General features: G+C 43.7%; 2 protein-coding genes across 4 annotated transcripts in view; one reads left to right on the top strand and one right to left on the bottom strand.

The window, feature by feature from the left end:
* Nucleotides 1-22,109, bottom strand: part of LOC109409083 (uncharacterized) — a 185,403-nt gene that overhangs the window by 127,475 nt on the left and 35,819 nt on the right. For 2 of the 3 annotated variants that reach the window (XM_062847037.1, XM_062847039.1), the window contains exon 2: nt 10,132-11,141. In XM_062847037.1, the coding sequence (XP_062703021.1) occupies nt 10,132-10,768 (637 nt within the window). In that variant the 5' untranslated portion in view covers nt 10,769-11,141. Of the gene's footprint in view, nt 1-10,131; nt 11,142-11,227; nt 11,514-22,109 lie in introns of those variants that run through there. The other variant, XM_062847038.1, reaches the window with a different exon arrangement.
* Nucleotides 17,016-20,231, top strand: LOC134291997 (uncharacterized protein K02A2.6-like). The gene has a single exon (XM_062860593.1). The coding sequence runs from the start codon at nt 17,289-17,291 to the stop codon at nt 20,229-20,231; it is 2,943 nt and encodes a 980-aa protein (XP_062716577.1). The 5' UTR covers nt 17,016-17,288.

Below are 22,109 nucleotides of genomic sequence, written 5' to 3'. Positions count from 1 at the left end.
CATCTAAAACCCCAGTTGCCCCAGTTTTTCGCTTAGAAATCCAACAAACGAGTCAACAGGAACGTCGACAGAATCCAGCCGATCATTCCGGGAAATTGACTCTTTCTGGGTTAGTGGATTTCATCTTCGAAACGTTGGATGTCTCACCCGCAATAAGAAGTTTGATACACATGGCACTTCCTTTTGTAAAACCTTTTCTGAAGCAACTGGCTTCAAAATGGCCGATCCTTGATTCTTTCATATCTTTCGATGGCTAATTTGTCCAATGAGGTCGGAGATATGATTGAAGTTCTACAGTGGAATTGCAGAAGTCTTATTAAGAATATGGATGCGTTCAAAATTTTTGGTTCACAGCACACGCTGTGACATATTTGCACTTAGTGAAACATGGTTAACTTCCGATAAAGATGTCCCTTTCCATGATTTTAATATTATTCGTCGTGATCGAGGGGATGGATATGGAGGGGTGATCTTGGGGATCAATAAGCTCCATTCCTTTTATAGAATTGATTTCCCCCCGATGAACGGCACTGAAATAGTTGCATGTCATGTTACTATACAAGGTAAAAGTTTCAGCATAGCCAGTGTATATATACCGCCCAGTACAAAAGTATCTCGAAGAGACCTTGCGGCTATATGCTGTGCTATGCCAGCGCCATGGTTGATCCTGGGAGATTTTAATGCACACGGAACAGCCTGGGGGTCTTCCAAGGACGACAATCGCGCAACCCTGATATATGACTTCTGCGACTATTTCAATTTGACAATTTTGAACTCCGGGGAAGCAACGCGAATTAAACCTCCAGATCCTCCAAGCATGTTAGACCTCTCAATATGTTCGAATTCACTATCATTGGATTGCACGTGGAATGTAATTCAGGATCCCCATGGTAGTGATCATCTGCCGATCAAAATTTCAGTTACCAATGATTCGTGTCAGGCTCGCCAGATCGACGTCGCGTATGACCTCACGAAGCATATTGACTGGGGTAAATATGCTGAGTTGGTCACCGAAGGCGAACAGTCAGTCGACGTTCTTCCGCCGCAGGAAGAATATAAATTCTTATCCGGGTTAATCGTCGAAAGTGCTCTTCAAGCGCAGCGTCGACCGGTTCCGGGAACTTCGATACGGCGAAGACCTCCCACACTGTGGTGGGATGAAGAATGTACCGGAGCTTATCGCGAAAGATCCGCCGCGTTTAAAAAATACCGGAAGCGTGGTACACGGGAGAATTACGAGCGGTATTCCTCTCTTCACGACAAATTCACAAACCTCGTGAAGGCGAAGAAACGTGGTTATTGGAGGAATTTCGTCAACGGTTTATCGCGGGATACGTCAATGCGGACTCTTTGGACGGTCGGAAGAAGAATGCGCAACGCGGTATCGGTTAATGAGGATCGAGAAAGCTCGCCTCGATGGATTTTCGATTTCGCAAAGAAAGTCTGTCCGGATTCGGTCCAAGTACAAGCGAATATTCGTCGATATCCTCCCGAAAGGAATGCGATGGATGCACCCTTTTCGATGCTAGAATTCTCACTCGCGCTTCTGTCATGTAACAACTCTGCCCCAGGAATGGATAGAATAAAGTTTAACTTGCTCAAAAGCCTCCCAGACGTCGCGAAGAGGCGCTTGTTGAATTTGTTTAATCTATTCTTGGAGAGCAACACTGTTCCGGATGACTGGAGACGAGTGAGGGTTATTGCCATCCAAAAGCCCGGGAAGCCCGCGTCGGATCACAACTCGTACCGTCCAATTGCGATGTTGTCGTGCTTACGGAAGCTGCTAGAGAAGATGATTCTCCATCGGCTCGACACATGGGTTGAATCGAATGGCCTTCTTTCAGATACGCAATTCGGTTTCCGCAGAGGCAAGGGAACGAGCGATTGTCTGGCGCTGCTTTCTACAGAGATTCAACTGGCCTACGCTCAAAAAGAGCAAATGGGCTCAGTATTTTTGGATATTAAGGGGGCTTTTGATGCAGTTTGCGTTGATGTCCTTTCAGACAAACTCCACGAGTGTGGGCTCTCTCCGATTTTAAACAACTACTTGTACAATTTGTTGTCTGAGAAGCACATGTTTTTCTCTCATGGAACCTCGGCAACTTCACGAATTAGTTACATGGGTCTCCCCCAGGGCTCATGCTTAAGCCCCCTTCTTTACAATGTTTACGTCAGAGACATCGACGAATGTCTCATGGAAAATTGCTCGCTACGACAGCTTGCGGACGACGCCGTGGTCTCTATCACCGGACCAGAGGCGGAAGATCTGCAAGGACCACTGCAAGATACCTTAGACAATTTGTCTGCTTGGGCTGTAAAGCTGGGTATCGAATTCTCTCCGGAGAAAACTGAGTTAGTTGTCTTTTCTAGGAAGCGTGATCCAGCTGATCTAGAGCTTCAATTCTTGGGTAAGGAACTAACTCAAGCTCTTTCACATATGTATCTAGGGGTCTGGTTCGACTCTAAAGGCACCTGGGGAAAGCACATTAACTATCTGTATCAGAAGTGCCAACAACGAATCAACTTCATGCGCACACTCACCGGAACATGGTGGGGAGCCCACCCGGAAGATCTGTTAAAGCTATATCGAACAACAATATTATCGGTTCTCGAATACGGTAGCTTTTGCTTTCAGTCCGCCGCGAAAACACACATACTAAAGCTAGAGCGTATCCAGTATCGCTGTATTCGGATCGCGTTAGGCTGCATGAACTCGACTCACACAATGAGTTTGGAGGTACTAGCAGGAGTATTGCCTTTATCAGATCGCTTCGCGGAATTGTCGTTAAGGTTCCTCATCCGCTGTGAGGTGCTAAACCCATTGGTAATAGCAAATTTTGAAAAGCTAATCGAACGAATTCATCAAACCAAATTTATGACACTGTACTACTCGTATATGACTCTGGAGGTTAACCCTTCTTTGAATATTCCCAATCATAGTTGCTTCCACGACTTCTCCAATTCCACTATAGTTTTTGATCTGTCCATGAAGCACGAAATCCGTGGAATCCCAGATCAGCTCCGATCAGAGCACATTCCAAAAATTTTTGCAAGCAAGTTTGGCCAGGTCAGTTGCGACAAAAGGTTTTTCACGGACGGGTCAAAAACAAATGATTCCACTGGATTTGGTGTATTTAATGAGTTTCATAGCGCCGCCCATAAACTTCAAAGTCCTTGCTCAGTATATGTCGCAGAATTGGCGGCTATACACTATGCATTAGAGCGAATTGCCTCTCTTCCCTCTGATCAATACTTCATTTTTACGGATAGCCTCAGCTCCATAGAGGCTATTCGTTCAATGAGGCCGGTGAAGCACTCCCCGTATTTCCTAAATGAAATACGATCAATTCTGAGTGCTTTATCGAATCAATCATATAATATCACCTTGGTTTGGGTCCCTTCGCATTGCTCGATTCCGGGCAATGAGAAGGCGGACTCGCTTGCCAAGGTGGGCGCTATGGAAGGCGATATTTATGACCGACAAATCGCCTTTGAAGAATTTTTCTCTATTGCTCGTCAACAAGCCTTGATCAGTTGGCAACAAAAATGGGATGGTGGAGATTTGGGCAGGTGGTTACATTCCATTCTCCCGCAGGTGTCGAAGAAACCGTGGTTTAAGGGTTTGGACATAGGTCGAGATTTTATCAAGGTAATGTGTCGGCTTATGTCCAACCACTACTCTCTTGGCTCGCATTTCTATCGAATAGGGTTCACAGATAGCAATCGTTGTAGCTGTGGTGCAGGCTATCAGGATATCAACCATGTTGTGTGGGAATGTCCCGAATACGGTATTGCCAGATCCGATTTATATGCATCCCTAAGGGCCCAAGGAAAACCAGAAAAGGAAGACATTAGAGATGTTTTGGGTAAGCTGGACCTAGAATACATGAAGCTCGTTTACGAGTATTTAAGGAGAATTGATGTAGTTGTTTGATCCCTTGTCATCGCTTTGGTTGTCCACCTCGTTCCCCCCTCGAAACCCGTTTGTTTGTATCGTTACAGGTCGTTTGTCCACTCTTCCTTTGACCAGCAGCGAACGCCTAAACTCTACGCTGCTGAATGTCAACGGAATCCCTATAATCCCATCCCTTCCAAAACAATTTTTGTTACCCCTAACCTCGACCAAACCGCGAGTTTTACGGTTCCCCAAAACTAACATAATGTATAAGAAAACAACACGAAATTGTAAAAATAAGAATTTCAAATGAACTTGGCTCCGTTATGCCTAATGGCGCATGAGCCTTTAAATAAATGATTAAGTAAAAAAAAAAATATGTTAAAAGATAGCTTAGTTTCCATACTTTACAGGAAAAATAAAGAAACGGAGCCAAAACTACTTTTAGTATTTATTACAGCGTGTGCCAATGATAGGAACCGTATACCATTTATGGTTACATTCTTTAACATCGGTTCCTTTTCGCATCATTTGTGTGCATTCCTTATGGGACTAACCATAACTGGTACACTATGGCAAAAAAGGGTGCAAGTAAGCCGAAATTTTAAGGAAAATGATTTATTTCTACCATAGTTTGAGCAAAATGTGGAGTTTAAATGAGTGCAAGCGACCTGTGTGAACATGATCTGTTGTTCACATTTTTTTCTTGTTGATTTATATCGTTAAAGGGTGAAAATCAACTATGGCGAATAATTGGTACTATAGCCATAATTGGTACACTTACCCTAGTTGAATTCTTGAAGAAATAATTTCTGAGGAACCTCTGCTGGAAGAACTCTTGGAGATTTTTAGAAGAAACTAGCTGTACCCGGCAAACTTTGTCTTGCCTACTGCGTTTTTTGACGTTTCAAGCTTCTAGCCAAGGCCAAGTCCCCGGTCAAAATGTATGAAGGATCGATTTTTAAAAACTCTCAATTTTGACTTTTGTAGAAATCCTTGAATAGGTTTCTGAAGAGATCTTTGCAAGATTTTGTGAAAAAATCCCTATAAGAACCAGTGTTGCGAAACTCATGCTCACGAGTAAAAAATACTCACTCACCTTACTCATTTGCGAGTAATGCTCACGTTGTGAGTTACTCATTTTACTAACGGTGAGTTTAGTGAGTAAGTTATTTTTGTTGGTTTGAAATGATGTTTCGTTTGTTCTGTACTGCAATGGTGATTATTTATATACTAGGCATAGTTTTCGAGGAAATGGGGATCTGCTCAAGAGCTTTGACACCATAGGCTAAAAACTCTTATTGTTTACCTACGCATGCAAAGTAATATCATCAATTAGGAAATCTCTATATTTCGTACCACTTTGTTAAGTGTATAACTTTTTTCGCATACGTCGGGTCACTTTACGGTATTCAATAAAGATGTTTGGCATATATTTACCTACCTTCAAATAAAAAATGGTAGGATCAATTACAGCATCTCCTAGGTCCAAACATTTAAAACTTTTCTTTTCTGCATACATTTGATCGTTTTTTCTCATATGGCTAGTTTCTATTACTGTGCAAAAAGATAGGGCATGTAATGGCCAAATAGTGGTTTTGCTTCAAAATAATTTGAGCAGGCAAGTAAGGAAACAAAATTTACACTGGTAACGCCTCCCTGGCAAATCTAAAAGAGCTGTAGTTTTTTCTGCGCGGAAAAATAGTCCGTTCTATTATTCCGTAAGGAAAAGTAATGTTTTTCCTCATACTAAATACTTGATCAGTTTGTAATTTAAAATTAACAAAAATTAGTAAATTTACTTGAGTGCTCAACTTTCGAACATGAAAGTTACACACTAATCGCATCCAGCAAAGCAAAAACCAGCAAAACGAATAGTTGATTTTTAAGCAATTTTTTGCTAGAATCCGATACAACTTTGTGCCCTATCAGCACAAATTGCTGGATGTTCTATACAAAAGTGCTTAGACTTGATAGAATTGAAATAAAACTTTATTTTAACTTATGGGTGATACAAGGAACACATTCTGAAGGAATCCGATGAGCTTTTTCAAGACTGAGTTTTTTTTTCATATAAAGTTGGACCACCCTAATTATATGAGCCTCAGACCTTACGATTCCGTAAAATTACTTTTTCTTAATTGCTATCTCTGCCAACCCCCTGATGAAAGCGTTATTAGTTCTTGAAGCCGGCTCGAACGGGCTCATTTACGAAATTTCAGCCTGCCTTTCAATCTGCTACGTGCGGAAGCGAACTTCGTCGTACGAATGATCGTGCATTTGAGAAACGATCGTTTACACATTTGTTCAATGCGTTTAGTGTTCGCACAAGCATGAAAATACATTTCGTCCATTTAAAACAACGCTGAACTCAATTATATGTGAATATCACGCCTGCACTAACAGAAAAAAAAAAAAACACTATTTTCAGCTTAATGCAACCGCCCATTCAAATCAGCACCACGTCCTGCACCTAATTTTTGGCTTCACGTTAGTTATATATGGATGACAGCCATTTCAGGGGATTGATCTCTGTCTACAAGAGGTTTAAGTTCAATCAAAAGCCTTCACATTGATCTGTTGGGCTCAAAGGGGACCTCTTCAGGACCGCCCTTAACGGAGCGCCACAATAAAACATACCATTTTAATGTGTGATAGGATTCCAAGCCTTTAGATAAATTTTAGATTACCGTATGAATATGAGTAAAGCATACTCGTGAGTGAGTATGTGCAAGTCAATACTCACGAGTGAGTGTGAGTTGTACAGCGCTTACTCAAATGTGAGTAATACTCACGGTGAGTTTAAGGTGTACTGCTCATACTCATGAGTGAGTTTGACTAGATGTGTGAGTACTCGCTCATTTCGCAACACTGATAAGAACTCCTAAAACATTTTTTTGGCAAAATTTCTGGAGAAATGCTGTTGACACATTCTACGGGCCCCGTACTCATTTTTCAAAGTTGAAATTTGGCATATTTCACATTTTTATAACATTCTACACTACTCTTGTCGTCCAAAAATGTATTCAACATGATATTAATGTAACAATAAATATTTATTGAACGACGGTTAAGATTAACAATAAAATCGTGATTTAAAGGCATTTAGACACACTGTTCATCAAAGCTGCCGTATTTTGAACACCAACGCACTGATTTTTCAAAAGTCTTCCATGATTAACAGATAAATGAATGTAGATTTTTTAGCATACAAAGAATTTTAATTGTAATACTTTACAACTATGAGGCATAGTTGGTCAAAGTATAAGTTTTTGAAGCGTTGTAACTGCACGGAAAATCAACCTTTATGAAATTATTCAAGTTCTGAACAAGTTTCAAATATGAAATTTTGTATAGTCTTAGTATTCCAGAATATCTTTCAAATGAGACTAAAACAAAGGAACTCGGTTCACTGACGTCTGAGTTTCAGCTGGTTGAAGACCAAATGCAAGCTATGTAAGCAACCAACGCTGCGAACAAAAAAGCAATCTGTCAGGAGAAACACGATTACAGGATTGACTGATGGACCAAGGGAAATAATGAAACCTCGTCATCCTAGGATCGGACTACGTTATCTATTTTGATAACTGGGCACAATTTCTGTTATGTGTTGCATGCTTGTGGTAAGTGCATTTGTAATGTTCCATTTAGGTTTCCGTATCTAAGTTCCCAGACGTGGGCCCGATACGGAAATTAAAATGTGCATTTATGAAGTTCCAATTTATTCGTTACATTGGCGCCCAACGTGGGGCGTTACGCATTTATAAGGTTCCAATGTACTATTTGTTACATTGGCGCCCATCTAAAAAACCCACGTTCATGTTATAGTTCATTGTTTCTTTGTTGATCCATCTGGTTTAGGTTAGGAAAACTTAGAGTAGATCAGATATGAGTGTCCGCAACAGTAATGATAGATAAAGGCTAAGTGCTTGGTTGATGGCAGTTCTTTGGCCGTTGGTAAATGGCGTTAGATCATACCCTTTGCCAGAACTCGCTGGCGTTATTAGTTTTAAGATAGCCTGGTGGCAATTAGTTTAAGGTTAGCCTGGTGGCGATTTCGATTCTTGAAAAATTCTTCCGCTGTTGTGAACATTTTGTCAGTTTCTTTTGTATGTTATACTAAGGTTTGTACATCTGTCCCTGAAAATTTCAGGAGCGACCCAGTACAAAACACGCAAGCCGTCCCCTAACACAGACACCAAATTGTAGACGGTCTTGTGTTGTTGCCCAAATCTAGATGCCCCCTTAGGATTAGAAATTCCTAGACCAAAACAAACTATGAATGCAGCAACAGATGCTGCGAATTAAAAGGCCAACTGCCAAACAAAATACAATCCTAGGATGACTGATGGACCAAGAACAATTATGAAACCTTGTCATCCTGGGATTAGACTTCGTTATCTGTTTAGATAACTGGGCACAATTTATGTTGTGTTACATGTTTGTGTTTTGTGCATTTGAAATGTTCTGTTTTTGGGGCTCGATGCGGAAAATAAAATGAGCATTTACAATTTACAGGTTACAATTTATTCGTTTTAATGCCAAATAATAAATCCTGGAGTAATTCCTGAAGAAATTCTTAGATAATCTCAGGAAGGTTTCTCGAAGGATCCCCGGAAAAAAAATCCGAAAGAATATCTGAAGGAAGTTTTGAATAAATACTAGAAAACTGAGCGCCCCATCTTAACTTTGAAGAAATTGCCGCTAGAATTCCAGGAAGGAATCTATGGAGGAATACCTGTTAAACTTGGATTAGTTCCTAGAAGCATCTGAGTAGTTTTTTGAGAAGCTCATGAGGTAATCCCAAGAATAATTCCTGGAGGAATTCCTGGAGCAATTTCTGAAGCTATGCTTAAAGGAATGCATTTACGAGTTTCTAAAGCAATTCTTGGAGCATCTCCTGAAGAAATCCAATTAGTAACTTCTGAAGAAACTCCTAGCAAAATCCCAGGAGAAACTTATGAAGTAATGTTTGAAGCAATTTCTTGAGAAACTCTTGGAATAATCACAAGTAAATTTCCTGGTACAATTCCTGAAAGATATCCGCGAGGAGTTCCTGGAGAAATGTTGAAAGAAATGCATAGACAGAAATACATTTTATACGGATACCTTGAGGAATCATTGGAGGCAATCTTGCTGAAATCATTTAAAGGAATTCTTACAAAAATCTTTTTCTGTAGCAATTCCAGAAATCTATTAAAGCTGAAGGAACTTTTTAAGGAATTTGTGGTGGTTTTCCTAGAGGTTATCGATGAAAAATTAAACCCATTTTTTTACCAAAGAAAAATCGTCAAGATTCGAAAAACTTAAATAATATGCAGAGAGCCTAGCATGAGGCACACAATTGAAGTAATTTCAATGAGGACGTACCAATTGACTAAGTGTGAATAATCAATAAGGCATAATTGTGCCCTAATAATATAGTGCGTAGTGTTCACAGCTAATTATAAAAAGACAATACACCGTCTTCAACTAGAGGTTTCACTGATTGAACCATCACAAAAATAAGACAACGGACTTTACTGGACACACTTTCAAACTCATTTTCATTTATTTAGTTAACATCAAATTCACGATAATACTGAATCAACAATTTGCCGCCATTATACTCGATTTGCAGTTGCAGCTCTAAAACGTCGGTCACGCCCAACACTCGCCAGATCACGCTCCACCTGGTCCGCTCATCGTGCTCTCTGCGCTCCACACTTTCAAACTACGTCGGCTATTTTGCTGCGTGAAAAGGATGTCATTTGTACATCACCTTTAGAACGCGACTAATGTGCAGTGAAAATGATGTACTACCACCAGATTGTTTTGGTATGTTGGTGAGCACAGTGTTTAGTCAGACTCTGATCATTTTGAAGGCTTGGCAACAGACTGACTGTGGTCAAGTTTCAGTCTGCCCCTCTAAGGTGAAAGCCCCATATAAATGAAAACATCATCGTTAAAATTTCAAACTAACGACAATCAAAAAAAGTGAGTATCAATCAAATTCTTTCTTTGGTATTCATTTTACCTAGTTTGGACCAAATAACACTTTCAGATTTAATGACCCAACGTTACTGCCAGTTCCACTATCAAAACCACGAACATTATCTGAATTAGTGTTCCCTCCGTATAATCTTTTTAATGGCATTTTTACGCCCGCAAAATGTCATAGTACCTTCTGTACCCACTTCACTTAATTTATAAATCACGCATTCTAATTAAAACCACCACCTGCAAAACTATATTACCTCCTCTGGCATCCGGAATCTCGTTATCCGCCTCGTGGTGCTCATCGTCCTCGTTCGCCTCCCGGGTATATTTGGTGAAATCAACGCGATTCTTCGTGAATATCACCCGGTTGGTCACGTTGAAATCTCCCACTTCCAGGGATTCACCGAGAAAGCTGTAGACGTTTTTCTGAATGCACGCGAAAGTTGGCTTCTTGATGCATTCGGCGATCAAGGCGTCCCAGAGACGATTTCCGGTCGAAAACAGAGGCCTTCTACTGCGGGCGGTGCTGACCTCAATGGGTTGTTCGGTGGAGATGGTTAGATTGCTGATTTCCTCACTTAACCGATCCGTGATGCTGTTATCACTGCTGCTATCACTACTGTCATCGACGGCCGTCTGATTATGGTAATTGGTGGTGGGTTCATCTTCGATCTGGGCCAGCGTCGTGCTTTCTTCGGTAGTGGTGGCGGCCAGCGCCAAACTCATCAACGCACTTAGACACACGATTACCGCAAGGCACCGACCGGATCGCCGCGATGAAGATCCACTGACCATCTTTCTCCGGCGAAGGGTGTCGACGTTTTTGTCGCAATGATGGCCGCTCTGAAGATCCCCAACAAGCCTCGACTCCATATCGGACGCACTTGATTGCATACTTTTTCCTATCCTAGCCTAGAGCTGGTGCACAACTATTTGCTCGGTATTCTCCACGTACGCACTATGCTCGTGGAAGGGTCTTGCTGTACTTAGAAATCACTTTCGGTTTATTATTAGAACTGTGCACTGTGTGTTCACCACTTTCTTCGATTAATTTTCACTCTCACTTGTTGGACGGAGCACGGAGCCGTGTGTCACTTTCGAAATCCCACTTGCAAACCAATCCAGTCGGGGCTAATTCAGTCATTTGTTCCCGCGCGCGCGCGTTACATACATTCACGCAATACTGCAATTTGAAACCTGACGTTCAAACAGCTTAGACGACTGTTTCCGCTTTGGCCGGCAGCGGATGATGGTCCATGTCGTCGATCTGCAATCAAATAAAGAGACAAAAACAAACATTAGGTTACTGAATGCGTAATGCGTATAGTGGCGTCGACAAATCTAAAGTCATACATTCGTTCAGACCAATGGACCTTAAGAGCTACAGCAACATGATGTGATGAGTGATTACCGAACTGAAATTTCAAACGAATTGAATTGAATCAGCAGCGTGGCGAGTAGTTGATGCAATCGCCTGAGACTACCGGCTTCATGTGCCCGAACATGCATCTGCTGGGACCGGACAAAACGGAACTTTAAATCGAGCCGAGTCGACGACGAAACAAAACTAAAGTGAACGGTGCTGCGGTGTGGTCATCGTTGGTTGGATTCATCATTCGGATGGGCGGGGGAACGAACGGGCTAGAGTGGTGGCGTGGGTAATTTATTGCGATTTTGTTTTCGACATTTTTTGTGGTCATTTGTTTTCGGAACGCTCGTCTGTTTACTCACTCCCATGCAATATTTTTGCGCAATTTCTTTTCGAGCTTGGCGGCGGGGAACTTTAGACGGAATGACGAAGAAAGTGCACTTCCTCCGGTAGTTCGTATGCAATTGATCATTGTAGATCTGTTCAGAGCTTATTATTTCTGCGACTGTATAACAAAGTGAAACTTCAAAATTGATAATTCAATAAACTGTAGACCACTAGCATGATTTTATATGCGATCCACTTGATTCAACAGACGAAGCGGTAAACATGAGTTGGTCCAGGAACTTTTCGTAATGGAAACGTCTTTGACTTCCTTGAGGATAAAGTAACATCGCTCATGCCAAACTGATCAATTGTAAAAGAAAGCTTTCAGTCCATTGCTGTGAATGTGTTCATCGGGTTCGATGTTTTTTCCTCTCTTCTGAACGGAAGCGAGAGGCTCAGGTAGTGTTGGGTTGTGGACCACCTTGAATAGCTAACATAGGAGGTAGAACTACCTCCACAAGTTACTATACCATTACTATTGCCGCCAAGCTCTACGTTTCTCCGCAACTACCAAGAAGGCATTACTTCGGAGATGGGCACACCCTCGACGAAACGACGAAACCTGCGTAGTGTTGCAGCAACGAATATCATGACATCCTCTTTCAAGAAGACACTCAAGTAATATGCTGTCGTGGAAAGAGCCCCGCAATGATCCTCAACAGTGTCTCTGCTGGAAGCTGCTTTGTAGGGACCTGTCCATAAACTACACACACAGCAAAAAAAATCTTGTGATATCACATCGCTTTCGCTGCACATCAGTCGCGTCGTAAAAGTGATGTACAAATTACCGAGTTAGAAGGAAGGTGATAAATATGATACTGCTTCTAAATATCCAATGAAACGGGTTTGTTGACACTTTTCGGTGCCAACCAGGGTTTACATAGTGAGTGTGATAATTGTTGGAAAACGATGTATCCGGGTGAGATTACACTCGAAAATGGATACATCGCCAAAAATTACGCGCCTGGAAATTACAAAATTATTTGCTGTGTAGACTCTTCAGGAGAGTTCTAAACATGGTCTACACAGATCGAAAAAAGAATGCAAAATTGTGTGACATATGATGCACATGATTGGAGCGTGGGATATCACAGAAGTTTACATGATATATCATGTAAATGTCATAAAATATAATGTAAACTTACAGTATATGTCATGTAATTCAGCATGACTATGAGTGTTTACATGACATATAACACAAATTTACATGATATATTATGTAAAACATCATAACACTAAGTTTATATAACTAAAATTAAGTTTACATGACGTGTAAATCTCATTATTTTTATCTGTGTGGTCGAAAAAGAGTTTACGTAATTTATGAACAGCGCTTAGGAGCCATTGCACGCCTTGCGATTAACGGAGGAGCCATTGCACGCTTTGACCAAGTGAGTTTTGCTCACGACGGAGCACCTCCATAAATACTTCAACTGTAGTCTCTGTATTGTAGTCGATACAATCAGGGGGTCGGTAGAAGTGTAAGCATCATCTACCTTTCAGTTTGATCCTGTTCAAACTACTTGTTAGGCCAGGACCACGATAATGGTCGTCTATAACCGATTCCGCTCCTTTCCGGCTTAATGTGCTTTTGGTAGCTGCTTCAGCAAAATACGCATCGAGCATGGTCAGAACCTCTAGCAGAATTTAACAACGCTGGTTCAAGAAATGGCTTCCTTATTCCACCAGGTATTGAAGTCACTCGGTATTACCACCGGCCTTCGTCCTGGCCGTGTCAGCACGGCCAGCATACAGTCCAGCATCTACGTAAACTGCTCGATCGAGCAGCGCGGAGGCGCATAGCAGCTGCTAAAGAACACCCCGTAGACCATGGCGTTCACGAAGCCCTGATAGAGTGTAGGTAGACACTTACTCCTGGACTGAGTATTTCTCCATTGTACATATCATGGCCATTTTGGACTTATCCACGATCCAGTTGCCGTTTCCGCGCCGGTGCTCGGTATGGATCCGAAATGATGACGATATCCGCCCCCTACCGATTGCCTGATACAGCAGTAGCTGGTTACGTCACGATGGTTCATGATCAACTGCGTTACCTGTACTGTGATTGCCAACTGAGGCTCTCTTGATACCCGGGCACTTTAGATCACCCATTGAGTGCTTGCTGTACGGAAATATCCAAGAGAATCATAAATCAAGCACTCTATAGGGTTCGTGTAGCCTCGACCCCTCGACTTGCATCCCAGTTAAATACACTTGGAACAAACCTGCGGAAGCTCTTGTATGCCCAGCGAACATATCGACCGACCCACCTTGAGCAACCTGTTTCCCTACTGGGCCTTTCGGTAGTTCAACGGCTGTGGGCCACATGCACCTCGCACTGTTGACGCAGTGCCGTGATAAGCTCTTCCGCGTCCGTGATCTCGTCCAGGTCTTTGACCTTTAGCGCCGTTTCCTCCGGTGAGAAGTAGCGGTCTTGCGAGTTATACCGCGCTTGAGCACGAGGATCATTACAGCAGTACGAGTACGTCGAATACTGCGTACGTCGGCTCCAAGATCCTCCTCTTTCGAGTATATTAACTCAATACGGATGGCAAGAATGTCACCCTTCTCATGATTGGTACCTGTTTTACTACCTTTCCTTGGCCTAGTGTCCATGTGCTCCTATTTATATACCCAGCGCTGTCATGGTAAAATCAGAGCTGGTTACTCAAGGTTTCCCAATTACAACCCCCACTGTACTGGTACGACCCCATGGAAATTACTTCAATATTGCGCCTAATACACGTTATTTGGATGATTTCAGAACGGGCATTCTTATCCGTATTCCATCGAATATCTTCTGGAATTTATCCAGAGATTCTTTTAGAAATCCCTACTGCGAGTTGCTTGCGAATCCTTTTAAACAGTAACGTCCAATAAATTATATGGCTGAGACAGCCACAAACAAGAGTCAATATCAAGTTCCAGTCGCAACTACCATTGATTCCTCCAGTAGTTTTTGTGTAATTTCTAGATGAACTGCCAAAAGAAGGCCAAGAGGTGTTTCTGAAAAAATGTAAACAATGGAAAAAAACTATTGAGAAAATCCGTTGTTGAAATTCCTGAAGAATTCCACAAAATCCAGGATTAGACTTTGGAGATATTTCTGACTGAATTCCTGGAGAAATTTCAGAATGAATCTATAAAAATACTAAAAGAATCTATGAGGAAATTTCTGAAGAAATCTTTAGATTGCTGAAACAAATCTTGGAGGCTCTGATCTGATGAATCCCAGGGAAGTTAAAAAAAATGAAGGGGTATCTGATCTGGATATGTCTTTTAGTTTGGTGGAAATCATAGAAGAATTCATTGAAATTTTTTTGAAAGACTTCCTTGAGAGGTCCTTGTATAAAATTCCTGGAGGATTTTTTGAAAGTGTTCCTTGAGAGGACGTTTATCTGCAGGAATTCCTGTAGAATAACTGAAGAAACACCTAGAAAAACTTAAGAAAAGGTTTCTGTAAAAATCTCCAAGAAAATAGTTCTGGGGATTTTTTTAATGAACTTCTTTAAAAATTCGTTGAGAAATTCCTAGAGGTATGTTAGGAACACATCTTGGAGAAATATCTTGGAAAATAAACGTAGGAACTGCTCCTGTCAGAATCAACGTTAGAATCTCTGCTGGAGTTCTCGGAGGATTTTCTAAAGTAATCTCTTAGGAGACTTTTCAGAGGAAATTTTCAACAGAACTCCTGCGCAAATTGCTTGTTGGGAACACTGGCAACTCTGACCCAGAACCTACCACAGGGCTCACCGTTGACAGGCGACTGTCATCCGGATCGACGTCACATGTGTCATGACTACGCTTTTGTAATTAGAATGAGATTGTCATAATATCATTGTATTGTTCCAATTCTCGACAATGAAGAACATGTTTTAAAGTGTCCCGCGAAATATATTATTTTATTAAATCGTAACGCATTTATATGCTTAATTTATTTAAGTCTATTCACCGCCTCGTCACGTTACGACAGTGGCGACGAGAACGCGAGTTATTCGTATTTTCGCCGGGAAATTCGCGTAGAAAAAGCGCGATCGAATCTTAACCACGACGCCGCCGCCGAACAAAAGAAAGCGCACTTTCAGTACAATGGACGGGCAGCAGCATGTGGATCCGAGCCAGGGAAACGTTCCACCTGGTCGGAATCAGCATCCGAACGGACATCCACAGCTCCTCCAGCAGCAGCAGCTGCCTCCTCAAGCTCCGCAAGGGCACAATCCGGGAAACAGTCCACCCGGTCAGCATACGCAGTACCGCCAGCAGCCGATTTACCCTCCAGGGATGTCGGCAGACAATGTCATCGTGCAAATCTTGCAACAACTGCAGCAGCAGCAGGCAGTCACGAACCAGCTTCTTCAACAACAGCGCGAATCCGCCCAGCAACAACAGGGGTTTCTGCAGCAGCAGGAAGCGCTTTTCCGGAATGCCATGGCTTCTATCAATGTCAGCGTTCCGCCAAATCCAGAAGCGATTCTGGACTCTTTAGCTGGTAACATCAAAGAGTTCCAGTTTGATCCTGAGAACCACTGTACCTTTGCTGCTTGGTTTGCGCGCTACGAAGATCTTTTCGCCAAGGATGCGCAGAGGCTCGATGACGATGCGAAGGTAAGGCTACTTTTGCGTCGCCTGGGAACCAACGAGCACTACAGGTATGTGAGCTACATACTTCCCAGTACGCCGAAGGACTTCACATTCGACGTCACAGTTCAGAAGCTCACAGCGCTGTTCGGGACCACGGAATCAACGGTGAAGAAACGCTACAGCACGCTCACCATCACTAAAGTCCCGACTGAAGATTATGTCACTTTTGCGTGTCGGGTGAACAAAATGTGCGTAGAATTCGAGCTGACGAAGATGCCCGAGCAGCAATTTAAGTGTTTGATGTTCGTCTGCGGATTGAAGGGAGAGTGCGACGCCGATGTACGAACCAGGTTGTTGGCGAAGATCGAGAGCAACGATGACGTCACCCTGGAAGCGATGATCGAGGAATGTCAGCGGCTCATTAATTTGAAGAACGACACAGCGATGATCGAAGGCCCATCGGGACAGGTGCAAGCAATCCAAAGAGGTCCACAGCATCAGAGTAAGTTCCGGAAGCGGTCAAACGAAAGGCGTAATGCTCCACGAGCGCCAGATGAGCAGAAGAAGGTACCAGCCACTCCGTGCTGGAATTGCGGTGCGATGCATTTCTCAAACCACTGCAGTTTCTGGAATCACCGATGCACCGAATGCAGGCAGTTTGGCCATAAAGAGGGTTACCGCTCAAGTGCCAAGCGATCGTCCAAGCCAAGGAAGCAACGTAGCGGAAAGTTCTCCACCAAGACCATCGCACTTACCGTCGGTAACGTACAGAGCAAGCGGCGATTCGTGCAGGTGGAAATCAACGGCGTACCTGTGCGTCTTCAGCTGGATACGGCGTCGGACATAACCATTGTGTCCGAGCAGGTCTGGAAGCAACTAGGCCAACCAACTGTGGTTCCAGCAACACAGATTGCCAAATCAGCATCGGGTGAACAACTCGATTTGGAACACGAATTCACATGTGAGGTGTCTTTCAACGGGTTGGCCCAGCAGGGCCGCATTTTCGTCTCCAAGCGCTCGCTCAACTTACTGGGCATCGACTTCATCGATAAGTTCAACCTTTGGTCACTACCGATGGACAACTTTTGCAATCAGGTAAGCGGTGTGCCTGTTGATGCCAGTTCTTTGCAGAAAGCGTACCCCAAGCTGTTCAGCAACACGCTGGGCCTGTGCAACAAGGCCAAAATCAAGCTAGCTCTCAAGGAATCCTGCCGACCGATCTACCGCCCTCGCAGACCGGTTTCATACGCCATGCTACCAACAGTGCCAGTGGATCAAGAGGTGGACCGTCTGGAACGGTTGAACATCATTTCACCAGTGGACTATTCCGAATGGGCAGCGCCAATCGTGGTGGTCAGGAAGGCGAATGGCAGCATTCGCATTTGTGGAGATTACTCCACTGGACTGAACGAACGACTCCAACCTCATCAATACCCGCTCCCCCTGCCACAGGACATCTTTTCCAAGTTGGCGGGTTGCACGGTGTTCAGTACGATCGATCTGTCGGACGCGTTCCTTCAAATGGAGGTCGATGAAAGTTCCCGTAGCATGCTCACGATTAATACACACCGTGGCCTGTATCAGTATAATCGATTGCCTCCCGGTGTAAAAGCTGCTCCAGGTGCATTCCAGCAAATGATAGATACCATGCTGGCCGAACTACCGGGTACATCTGGCTACTTGGACGATGTCATCGTCGGTGGCAAGAACGCCGAGGAGCACCAACGCAATCTTCACGCAGTTTTGCAGCGGATCCAAGAGTACGGATTCACCATACGTCCTGAAAAGTGCTCCTTTGCGAAACATCAGCTCGGGTACTTTGGTCTTCTGCTGGATCGCCATGGAATCTGCCCGGATCCTGTCAAGATCGCAGCAATTAAGAACATGCCACCACCGAAGGACATTAGCGGAGTTCGCTCTTTTCTAGGCGCTATAAATTATTATGGGAAATTCGTCCCAAATATGAGAACTCTTCGCTATCCGTTGGACGAGTTACTCAAATGCAGCTCATCGTTCAACTGGACCCCAGAATGCCAGCAGGCATTCGACAAATTCAAGGAAATACTGTCCTCCGACCTCCTGCTCACCCATTATGACCCAAAGCAGGAAATAATAGTGTCTGCTGACGCGTCATCAGTTGGAGTTGGGGCAACTATAAGCCATAAGTTCCCTGACGGCAAAGTCAAAGTCATCCAGCACGCTTCCCGGGCACTGACTGCGGCGGAAACAGGATACTCCCAGCCGGATCGTGAGGGTCTAGCGATAATATATGCAGTAACAAAATTCCATAAGTTCATCTTTGGAAGAAGATTCCGGCTTCAAACAGACCATGCGCCGCTACTACGGATTTTCGGGTCCAAGAAGGGCATCCCGGTTTACACGGCCAACCGGCTCCAGCGCTGGGCCCTAACACTACTCAACTACGACTTCTCCATGGAATACGTCTCGACTGACAAGTTCGGGAATGCTGATGTGTTGTCCAGGCTCATCAACCAGCATGCCAAACCAGACGATGATTTCGTCGTGGCCTGCACCACCCTGGAGGACGATTTGAGGTCATTAGCGGTCAATAGCGTAAATTGTTTGCCTCTCAGTTTCAGCATAGTCCAACAAGCAACCAAAACCGATCCAGTTCTTCGCAAAGTGTATCGTTTCGTCCGAGATGGTTGGCCCACATCGAAGCTCGATCTACGGGACAACGAACTACGGCAATTCCACGACCGCCAAGAAGGGCTGTCGATCGTCCAAGAGTGCATTATGTTCGGGGACAGACTGGTGATCCCCGCAGTTTACCGGAAGAGGTGCTTGAATCAACTCCACAAGGGCCATCCGGGCGTGCAGCGGATGAAAGCCATTGCACGCAGCTATGTGTATTGGCCAGGATTGGATGAGGAAATATCCAGCTTCGTTAAGGCTTGTCAGCACTGTGCATCTGCAGCACGGTCTCCTCCAAAAGCTAGACCGGAACCGTGGCCAACTACAACCGCTCCATGGCAGCGTGTTCATGCTGACTATGCGGGCCCATTGGACGGAGAGTTCTACCTCATCGTCGTTGATGCTTATAGCAAATGGCCAGAAATTTTTCCGACCCGCCAAATTACGACGAAAGCCACCATCAACCTGCTTCGCTCGCTCTTCGCCAACAAAGGGATGCCGGAACTCCTCGTTACAGACAACGGCACCCAGTTCAAGAGCACGGAGTTCAGCCAGTTTTGCAGCGAAAACGGTGTACGATACGTCACCACGGCACCGTTTCACCCACAATCAAACGGCCAAGCCGAACGGTTTGTCGACACTTTCAAGCGAGCGGTTCGAAAAATCCAGGAAGTAGAAGGCACTATCAAGGAAGCACTCGACCTTTTCCTGATGACCTACCGCACTACACCCAATCCGAACGTGCCAGACAAGAAATCACCTGCAGAAGCAATGTACAATCGACCACTGCGAACAACCATGGATCTTCTTCGAGCACCGCCCGAACAGGTAGCAGATCAAGCCAACTCGAGTCAAACCAGAACGTTCGCACCTAAGGATTTCGTGTACGCCAAAGTCTATTCACGCAACAAATGGACTTGGACGCCGGGCACCGTGGTCGAGAAAGTGGGCAAGGTGATGTACAACATCTGGTTGAATGACAGGAGGATGATTCGGTCCCACATAAACCAGCTTAGGGCCAGGACCGGGACAAATTCAAACATAGCGAAGTCACCATCGTCAAAGCAACAGCTGCCAATCAACATCCTATTGAATGAATGGAAACTGTCCACCGCTGCAACGCCTGTAGCGTGGGCGTCCACATCACCACCGCTGGGAAATGTCGAACCGACGTCGCCAACGTCGATAGTGGGTCAGCCTGTGGCCTCCCCAGCATCCAGTAGTTCAAGCTCAACTTCAACTTCGTCTTCATCAGCGGATTTCCGATCTGCTAACGACTCGTCTCCTGCGGTCTGGCTACCTAGGCGCTCTTCTCGCAACCGAAGACCGCCTCAATGGTTCCAGGCGTACCGCAGATACTAAGGAGGGAGATGTTGGGAACACTGGCAACTCTGACCCAGAACCTACCACAGGGCTCACCGTTGACAGGCGACTGTCATCCGGATCGACGTCACATGTGTCACGACTACGCTTTTGTAATTAGAATGAGATTGTCATAATATCATTGTATTGTTCCAATTCTCGACATTGAAGAACATGTTTTAAAGTGTCCCGCGAAATATATTATTTTATTAAATCGTAACGCATTTATATGCTTAATTTATTTAAGTCTATTCACCGCCTCGTCACGTTACGACATTGCTAAAGCAATCTCGGGAGGAATTTGTGCAGAAATACATGTATGACATCCTGGAACTTTTTCTAAAAAAATCGCTGGAAGAATTTCTGAAAGAATCTTCGAAAGAATTGCTCAAAGAATCCCTTTAAACAAATTTAGAGTTATTCCTGACAGAGTTTCAGAAGGAATCAATTGAAAACTTCACAAAAGAATATTATGTCCTGAGTTTTTATTTGAATATGTGAAGAAAACCCTGGTGACTTCAAAAAGAACATCCTGGTAGAATATCTGGAAAATCACTGCAGAAATTTCTGAAAGTATTAATGGAAGACTTCAAGAACGAATTCTTAGAATCATTTTTGAATCCTTTGGAAGCGATTTCCGAAGGAATCCATGGATGCTTTTTCAAAGGAATTCCTTGAAATATCATGGAGCAATCTCTGAGGAAATTTCTGAAGCAATTCGTGCAAAAACTTCTAAAAAAAACTTTGGACAAAATTCTTTACGAGTCCCTGTAGGATAACCGTAGAGATTTCTAAAAGAATTTCTGAAAATAACTTTGATAACTGATTCAACTGGATTGGCAACAGTGAATAGACATAAAAAGAAAAAAAACTACTATATAGCACTTTGACCCACATAAAACCCTGAGCAAATACATAGAGCACTGTCTTATCAGTTCGACTACCAAACCAGTAAGTTATAATTATTCATTAATCGAAGGAAGAAACTTTCAAGTACCAGAAATACGCAGCATACAGCTTATTCCGAACGGTGTTGGCTGGCTAGAAATAGGAAGTCATGGGGCTCCAAAATCTTGTTTTCATGCCGAATCGAAAAAAAATGGGAAGACAAGCATGGTGCAGATTGAGAAGAAAGTTAACGAGTTCGTAAAAGATAAGCATAACGTTCATCCGAAGAAAAAACATATGGTGACGAACATCAAGTCGGTCGTGCACACATTCCGCAGCTAAGAATGTGTGCATAGGGCGTTCAGGTTGAGAGCTTAAACTACAGAAAAGGCTATGGCGAAAGCCGTAAAAAGATCTACCTACGTTTGAAATCCACGAAATGCCGAGAAACCATCGAAAGCCCAGGCGAAGTTGAACATAAAAGCGTGCTACGAAAACTCGGTGAAGAAGACTCGAAGCAGAGTCGAATTGTCCGGACAAATCTAAAATAGTCGCTTTGCTTTTCCAATTGACAAGTTTTAGTCAAGGAGGCCCGGAATCTATCATAGACATGAGGTTCTGCAATTGGTCGCTCATGGACAACATGAACTGGAGAGTAAGCAAGTAATATGACAAGGACTTTCTTGATCGAGGAGGCACTTTGAGTAGACAGGAGCGCACCCAATCTGAGTGCTGAGGAGTTAACGGAAGCAATGGGAGATCCTGTGATGCAGATATGCCGAAAAAACTCGAGCCGGGAAGCCACCGATGACCAGTACACTAGTGGAATGAAGAACTTGGGCACCGGACGTGCTGTCTGTCTTAGAGCTAGAAGACGACATTAACCCTCGAGCAGTCGCTAAGTACTAAGTAAACGACGCGACCGCTCCCGGATTAAAGAGCAAGCCCGATGACACCAGCTGAAATGCATCTTTCCGAAGCACAGTTTGA

The sequence above is a fragment of the Aedes albopictus genome, chromosome 1, assembly GCF_035046485.1.
Source record: "Aedes albopictus strain Foshan chromosome 1, AalbF5, whole genome shotgun sequence".
Classification (NCBI taxonomy): Eukaryota; Metazoa; Arthropoda; class Insecta; order Diptera; family Culicidae; genus Aedes; species Aedes albopictus.
Note: the sequence above shows the minus strand (reverse complement) of the source record. Positions and strands in the feature narration are given on the sequence as shown.